Below are 8656 nucleotides of genomic sequence, written 5' to 3'. Positions count from 1 at the left end.
AGAGAAGGAGACTCCACAACCTCCCTGTTCCAGTGCTCAGTCACCCTCACCGTGAGGAAATTCTTTTGCATATTGGTGTGGAACTTCCTGTGATCCATTCTGTGGACATTGCCCCTTGTCCTGTCCCCACAAACCCCTGAAAAGAGGTTGGCCAAATCCCTCTGTCTCCCACACTTCAGGTATTTGTAAACATTAATAAGATCCCCTCTCAGTCTTCCCTTCCCTAGGCTGAACAGACCCAGGTCTCTCAGCGTTTCCTCATAGGGAAGATGCTCCAGGCCCCGTATCATCTAAGGAGCATAAGAAGGAGCAAGCAAATGCTAAGCAATATGTCAACAGAAAGTAGTGGTGAAACAACACCCATCCATTACAGCCCACATTTCAGAGAGAGCATTCACCTCTGTGTAGAGAGTGACCACAAAGCCCCTCCACTTTTTTTGTTTACACTGGCACTTTTCAAGAGACAGAGACTCTCTCACACATTTCAGATCATATTTCACAGGTAATAATAAAAAACACTACAAATATATATTCATTATACACAGTAGCCATAAAGCCAAGCATCATCTTCCTATACGTGAGCTCCGAGATGTCAGTGGTAATTTTTCCATCAATGTCAGACAAGCACAAGCTCACCATTTCAGCTTTTAGACATCTCTCCAGACACGTGGAGAAGGTCTAAAGTTCACTGCTGGAGAGGAGGAAAGTGATCAGCAAAGTGATGCACTTCTGTCCATGGCAGAGCAGAGCGGTGTCATGCTACAGATGTCTATGAAAACAGGAAATTAGAGAGGAAACATTCTTAGAAAAACAGTAACAATAGGAAAAACAGTGACACAAATTACATTATCATTAGTTGCTGACATTAGGTAACCTGTAGACGTACAGATTTTACTTGTCTTATTTAGTAACATATTTCCAGAAGTCTGTTTCTCAGTGTTTCTTGATAGTGTAGACATTTCTTTTGGAGCTGGCTGATGGAGCCCTCAGAAGTGCACTAAGACTTCTATTTGAAATTTCTTTTCATTTCTTTCATAATTACACAGAGAAGGTATGAGTGTTAAATAAATATGAGGAAAAATCAAAAATTCAAATATGACTGCATACGAAAACATTACATAAATATCTGCTCATATCCTTATACACGTATAGAATTTTTCTCCTTGCCCTAAAAGTAATTTTATGTATGAAATATAGACTGCACAGGCAAACTTGAAGATGTGAAGAAGACCTTCTGAAGCCTTTGCTCTTTCATTTTAACGAGAAGTACTGGCTCTGCGTCTTCCCTGGAAAGTCAAAGCAGCTTTGGTAATGGGACCCTGGCAGTTCTGCTTGTGAGTGGGAAATGGCAAAAGCCCACTCAGATACAGCTGAGAGGATTAACACAAACTCTGTTGGTGTTTTCACTGCAGTTTCTCCTTGGAAAGTGAAACAAACATGGCTTTATTTTTAAACTGGATGCTTTATATATATGTGTGTGTGTGTGTGTGCATTGTTTATTTTTAAACCAGATGCTTTCAGTCTATCCTGAATTATTTCATGTGTCTCTATGGTAAAGCCTGGCCCCACTGAGTCAAGGAACGTTTTGGTGCTGATTTCAGTGGGGCCAGGACATTGTTTCCTTCCAACTTATGACATTCCAGAGCAGATTTATTGTTTTCTAGATGTCAGCAAACAAATGAACTCTTCAATAGGAGAGGTAAAGAGGGACATTTTAAGCTGAACTGTGCTTCCTGGAGGCACAAATAATAAACTGGACACCTGTTACACTATTGTCCTGGTTTCAGTTAGGACAGAGTTAATTTTCCTCCTAGTAGCTGGCAGGGTGCTATGTTTTGGATTAGAATGAGAAGAGCGCTGATAACATGCTGATGTTTTAATTGTTGTAGAGCAGTGCTTACACCAAGCCAAGGACTTTTCAGCCTCTCTCTGTCCTGCTAGCGAGCAGGCTAGGGATGCAGCAGGAGCTGGGAGGGGACAGACCCAGGACAGCTGACCCAAACTGGCCAAAGGGGTATTCCATACCATCTGACGTCATGCTGAACAATATATAGGGATGGCTAGCCGGGGTGGAGGGGTGGCCGGCTGCTCGGGGATAGGCTGGGCATCGGTCAACGGGTGGTGAGCAATTGCATTGTGCATCACTTATTTCGTACACATTATTACTATTAATACTATTATTATTATTATTATTGTTGTTATTCTTTTCCCTGTCTTAATAAACTGTCTTTATCTCAACTCACAGGCTTCACTTTCCCGTTTCTCTCCCTCATCCCGGAGAGGGAGGGGGGAGGGTGAGCGAACGGCTGTGTGGTGTTTGACTGCCAGCCGGGCTACACCACAACAGTCCATTTGGCGCCCAACGTGGGGCTCGAAGGGTTGAGATATCGACAGATTTGACCAGAGTGTGTTAAACTAAAATTGGTATAAGTATTCGACCTGCTTAATAGTTGCTAGTCACAATGTTGATTGCCTTAATCTCAAGTCTGCTGTGCCTGTTTCCCAAATTGAGTTTTATAGCAAGTTACTTTCTGTATGTGCTCCCTGTCGTGCTGTTTATCCTTTCCGGGCCCTGGTTTAAGATTGTTATGGTACTGTGTGGTGTAACGATGGCTTATGAAATGATGAGGTATCTGGTCATGACTCTAACCTGGTATTTGTACTCAGCACTGTCGTCGACTCTATACTTCGGAAACCATATCTCAGAAACTATTAGCAATTACACCTATTGCCTTTTCTCATCAGGGAGTCAGTCTCTGGAGGGGACAGGGGAAGATATTTTTTCCTACCTGTTCACTCTCCCTTCCTCCTTCACCACCCTCTTATCCCCCGAGCTAGTTACGGTAGCTCTCCAAGATGTCGAATATCCTTGGGATACTCAGACCAGCATGTTCTTGTTGTTATGTCTCCTGAATGCGCTTCAGGTTTTGTTTAAGGTTAAACAACTACTTAGGAATCTCATCCGGAGATCTGTCTTGAGGCGGGATATTTGCGAGTGGCAGGGAGTGTGGGAGGATATGGGCAGGTTTCTAGGGCAGTGGGCACCTCCAGTGTTTTGGACATTCACCCCTGAACAACTGCAAAATCCTAAAAAACTGGTAGAATGCTTGAAAAAAAGGTGTCATGACTCTGGCAGTTACAAAGTGACACAAATCACTGTGGCGTGCTGGGGTCTGGCTTGTGCCTATCAAGCTGCAATTGATGCTACTATCAACCTAGTGACAGACCCTGCGGCCGTTCCAGTCCCGGCTCCTGCAGCCACTCCAGCTCCAGCTCCCGCAGCCGTTCCGGCTCCAGCTCCCGCAGCCGTTCCAGCTCCCGCAGCCATCCCGGCTCCAGCTCTCGCAGCCGTTCCGGCTCCAGCTCCCGCAGCCGTTCTAGCTCCAGCTCCCGCAGCCGTCCCAGCTCCCGCAGCCGTCCCGGCTCCAGCTCCCGCAGCCATTCCGGCTCCAGCTCCCGCAGCCGTCCCGGCTCCAGCTCCCGCAGCCGTTCCCACTCCTGTGGCTGGGTCAGAGAAACGAACTGTAGCAGTGCAAGTTGCCCCTGCAGAGGGTACTCCAACCCCTGTGGCAGACCCTGTGGCTGGGTCGGAGAAACGAACTGTAGCAGTGCAAGTTGACCCTGCAGAGGGTATTCCAACCCCTGTGGCAGACCCTGTGGCTGGGTCGGAGAGGCGAGCTGTAGCAGTGCAAGTTGCCCCTGTAGAAAAGGTGAAAAAATGGTATAGAGACTCAGGTCATTTAGAACGCAGAAAGTCTTCTGCTAAGTCTGGGTCTGGAGAAGACGAGGCTGGGCCATCAAGTGTGCAGGAGGATGAAGATGAGGATGTCAGTAAGTCAACAGTAACTACCCGAACCCTATACCAGCGTGAGCTACGAGATGTGCGAAAAGATTTTGGTCACTGTATAGGTGAACAGCTTGTCACCTGGCTGCTACGGTGCTGGGACACTGGAGCCAATGGTGTGAAATTAGAGGGCAGGGAAGCCAAGCGGTTGGGATCCCTTGCTAGAGATGCAAGCATTGACAAAGCAATTGGAGATGGAGCACGATCTCACAGCCTCTGGAGGCATCTCCTGTTAGCTGTGAAGGGAAGGTATCCCTACAAGGAAGAACTTGTATGTCTACCAGTCAAGTGGACCACCATGGAGAAGGGAATTCAGTACCTGAGGGAATTAGCTGTACGGGAAGTAATTTATAAGGACTTAGACGATGCACAAACATCCACAGATCCAGATGAAGTCCAGTGTACTCGACCCATATGGCGGAAGTTTGTACGGAATGCACCATCAACATGGGCCAGCACATTGGCAATAATAACCTGGAAAAACGGTGAAGATCCCACAGTGGGTGACATGGCTAAACAACTCCGGGAGTACGAAGGAAATCTCTCCTCTTCCCTACAGGCCTGCGTCTCGGCTGTGGAGAAACTCTCTGAAGAGTTCCACCAACTTAAAGAGGATTTATCTTCCCCCCCACCTGAACAAACCAGTGGCCACCAACTAAAAGAGAATACTTTGGAGAAACTTTTTGAAGAGGTCCACCAACTTAAAGAGAGTTTATGTTACACTATTAACATCAGGTTTCTTGGAAGAAAAAGAGCCACTGATTAAAGTGCAGTAAACACAGGATTAGATCCTCTTTTCCTTTTATATGTCATATATTCTACTTAGAGTAAGAATGAAGTCACCAAACTAGTTTTGTTCATCTAATTAAAATGGGTACTTTCTTGCTTCCTCGTTTGAAAATGGCTGTAACAAGCAACATTATGGGATTTCTCTCTATCTGTCTGAATAGTTTCCAAGTTAGAGTTTTCTGTCTACAAAGAGAAGGTTTCTGGGAGGAGTGAAAGGACAGCCTGGAGCAAACAGCCCGACTCATCTCTTGAAAATACTTTCAGAGAAAAAAATAACTTTATCAATCTTCACTCAAAACTGGTGTATTTGCTTCTTATCATCAGGAGTTCTTTGATAAGAACATCAGTGTTTGCTAACAGTATGCAGAATTGCAGATTTATAACATCCTTAAATGTGTAGCTGTTAATATAAGCTCCACCTACACTGTCATATTATTAACAAACCTAACTCCTCAAGCCATGTAAATTTGCACTTGGCCTCCAATCTGGATGAAGTTAAACAGATTATTTGGTGGATACATCCAGGGGTAGCTTAGGTACTGATGACAGGGCCAGAAATCTATGTGTAGTATCGTACATTAAAAATACATAATATTTTTTGTTTTTTGGTCAGATAAAATAGAAATCAATATAAATGGAATATCAATTGGAAGTTATGCATACCTTTTTTCCACAGAAAACTTTTAGAATAACAGGAAATGAAGAGTAGAAGAAGGCCTGCTGTAAAAGGTGCTCAAGATCAGACAGTGGTAAAGAAAATTCACCACAGTGAAAGCTTTTAGTTTCACTGTTATCTAAAACAGCTAGACACACAGGAGTAAAATGGCTGGAATTTATTTATTTATTTATTTATTTATTTATTTATTGGTTATTCCAACTGATGACCAGCTGAAGTCATGCTTAGCATTTCCAATGGACTTTGTGCACATGTGGCTCCAAAATGTTAATTGCTTCCCAGATTTTAAAAGACATAATATTTGCCTTGAGAAACTAATTGATTGAAAGCAAATATTTTAGTCTAGAGCTTGTTTTAAGCTCTACTGAAATATTTATTGTTAAGTCAAGTGATAGCTAATAAACTAAGCTAAACTTATGGTCAAAATTTCAATTCCTTTTTGTCCCTGTGTTACTGACAGGTATGAAAGTCTGGTTTTGTCACTCCAGCTGCCAAATTCTCTTAAGGCATTTGGAAACTAATTTGACATAGTACATGCTGACATCTTTGCTGTGGATCCTTGTTATTTTACATGACTCTTTCTTAATGAACATCAAGATATGAAAACTCCCATTGTGAACCATGTATTTATTTAAATGCACCTAAACAAAAGTATAGTTTATTAAAAAAAAAAAATCTCCTGAGGTTTAAATGCAATATTTACATACTGATTTCAGTAAGAGCTCAGAATAAGACTCTTTTCATATTAGTAGGTTTAAAAGATTGCCAGTGTTACAAACGGTATGTTTCATCAAAATCCTGATTCACTTGCATGTGCTTCATCCACAAATCCTAAAACATCATGAATCTGATCTCCTTCACTGGATGCCTTGCCTCTGTTTGTGTTCACGTACTTGTGTATCATGCTGTAATGCTGCTCTTTTGTATTGAAGCCATACGGGAATGAAATCTTCTGCCAGTCTTCATTTCTGGGAGTCCAAAATGGTGCTGGGTCAGCAGGTTCAAAAAAGAAGTGAACGTTTCTTTCTGCCAGCTTGGCTGCATGGTCTTTAGCCTTGATCGCAAAGACCTCTCGTTCCTTTTTCAAATAAATTTTCCAGAACTTCAGCTGAAAGTAGCTAACCGGGGAGCGACAGTGGATGAAACATGTTGCAATGAGTACCAGAGTCATGATGATGGCAATCAGCAACCATCCTACAATCTTGGAAAAGAAACAGGTGGGTTAACAGTGTTTTTACATAGTCCTATGTAAGAGTATAGAACATAACATTGAATCAGACATGGAAACTGTATTTTTGTAGGCCGGACATGGATTTGACCATGAAATACAGGAATCATTCCTGGTTTGTACAGGACTTTGTCATCCCTAACATATTTGCTTCTTAAGTGTGCTGAAAGTAGGTCAGATATAAAAAATCATGTACATTAATTACAATGATCTCATGTCTTCCATCTTTGTTTGACTGGTTTGTTCCTTTTAATTTCATTGAAATATCAGTAACAGTCAGTCTTCCCTGATTTTACTCCTTTCTTACACTATCAGAATTCAACAGTATAGAATTTGCCCCTTTTCAGCCTTTTTCTTGGAGAATCCACAAGCTAAATATTTAACAAATTTAAATACTTTGTGTGTGCGCGTAATTATCTCATAAATCTAACTTCATTAGCCAGCCTTAATGTTTTCCTGAGAAAAAGTGATGAAAAATGGTTTTCTCCTGGAGTTAAGGAGAAGACCAAACAAACAGAAACAAAAGTGTAGTGCTGCCAAAATGCTTGAGTTTCATTTCACCGCAAATGAAAAAAATCCACTCACGAGTGCTATTGTTTTTTTGATCATGCAGTTTGCTTTCAGAACTACAATTAAACTGTAATAAGGTAGACACATTTTTAAGCCATTCATCTAGACTACAAGTGTGAATTTAATAATAGGTTCAAACTTTGAGGTTTGTAGTGAAACCATCCATCTATTGCTTCACTCGCCAGTTCTCTGTTGCAATGAGACATTGGCTTCCTCCCTATTCATGACCTCAGCTTTCTCTCAGCTAATGCATACTTACAACAGTTTGAGATATTTAGAGAGGTAAAAGTGGAAAAAGAGATGAGATTGTGCCAGCTGTAATCTAAATGAGAAAAAAAAACAGCAGTGGAAAGTTCCCTGCCCAGCTCTGGAAAAGGTTTTGCAAGTGCCTCTGCCAAGCAATTGCTATGCAAACATGAAAAAACAGAAGCTAGCACAAACAGCCACTTGTTACCTTTCTGTTAGTATTTTTTGACCAATGAATTTTAGCTAATTGTGTACTTTTGCTAGTCACATAGTGTGAGAGATAAGGACTCTTGCAGTCCCCTGCAGGCACCAGTGTGTGTGAAGATGGTGGGGCTGGGGTCCATCAGGGAAGAGCATAGTAGAGAAGCTTTACCTGGGACTGGGCTTGAAGGCTGTGAAATTCACCTATCTCCTTGGACAACTCCTTGTCACAGGGTATTTTCTCCAGCGATGCATTGCAGTACTCTTTGATGTCCCTGCACACCAGCTTTCTGATTAAGCTGCTCCTGCTTACTGCACACTCATAGAAGCTGGCACTGAGCAGGGCCACCGCGATCCAGGTGAAGGGAGCCACCAAGGTGCTGGCTGTCACTGGCATCAGCACTTTGCAAAAGTTTCCACAGGAGTCACAGCTACACCGGTTCTCTGGAGAGCATCTGCCCGTCACCAAAAGCCAGACCCTGGCGTTTATCATGTAGCCGAGCAAGAAGAGGACGAAGGCCGGCACTAAGAGGAAGACAAAGCCATACAAGGTGTTCCAGGAATTGCAAGGACACTTGAAGACCACGGAGGAGAAGATATACTCGCTGGCAGCTGTCAGCAGGGACACAATGCTGTAACCCAGAATCTTCTGGTGGCGGATACAAAAATCCATTGCAGTGCGTAACTTTTCCATTTTCTGCTGCAGGCTCCAGTGGTCTACCTGTGTTTCAAGGATAGTGAAATCTCAGTCAGGAAAGAAAAAGAGGTGTTTTTGACGTCCCACAGCTTATAAAAGCCCAAAGTGCTTTCACTTCCTGTTGCTAAAGCTGTAGCAGCAAATCAAAATCATTGAAGCAGCCCTTTAGGGGAAACAGAAGAGCATGAACTTGCTGCACAGTGTGACAGTCAAGTGGATACCCCAGTGGAAACCCATCCCAATAATCAGCATCAAAACAGCAAAGTCTGTCTTTGTTTCCATAAAAATAGTTTTATATTTGTCCAGACATGCCTGCATTGCAACTAGCAATGGCTTAAACCTCACAGTCTTCTCAGGGAAGCTTTTGAGTGAGGCATCAGATCAAAAGTGTGAACAAAATGTAAG

The 8656-nt window shown here is 42.8% G+C and overlaps 1 protein-coding gene across 1 annotated transcript; it reads right to left on the bottom strand.

Moving 5' to 3' along the window:
- Positions 1-5472: 5472 nt before the first annotated feature.
- On the bottom strand, positions 5473-8428 carry CALHM6 (calcium homeostasis modulator family member 6). The gene is made up of 2 exons (XM_040553314.1): positions 7727-8428; positions 5473-6510 (listed from the first exon to the last, which is right to left on the bottom strand). The coding sequence occupies exons 1-2, from the start codon at positions 8246-8248 to the stop codon at positions 6100-6102; spliced, it is 933 nt and encodes a 310-aa protein (XP_040409248.1). The 5' UTR covers positions 8249-8428; the 3' UTR covers positions 5473-6099.
- Positions 8429-8656: the final 228 nt, after the last annotated feature.

The sequence above is a fragment of the Cygnus olor genome, chromosome 3 (assembly GCF_009769625.2).
Source record: "Cygnus olor isolate bCygOlo1 chromosome 3, bCygOlo1.pri.v2, whole genome shotgun sequence".
Taxonomy (NCBI): domain Eukaryota; kingdom Metazoa; phylum Chordata; class Aves; order Anseriformes; family Anatidae; genus Cygnus; species Cygnus olor.
This window is presented reverse-complemented; position numbering and strand designations above follow the sequence as displayed.

Bases quoted from the DNA above. Each gene is read 5' to 3' on its own strand.
- CALHM6 (XM_040553314.1), bottom strand. From the start codon at position 8,248: ATGGAAAAGTTACGCACTGCAATGGATTTTTGTATCCGCCACCAGAAG. The intron at 6,511-7,726 runs GTAAAGCTTCTC...TTCTTTTCCAAG, and splicing joins GCCTTCAAGCCCAGTCCCAG to ATTGTAGGATGGTTGCTGAT.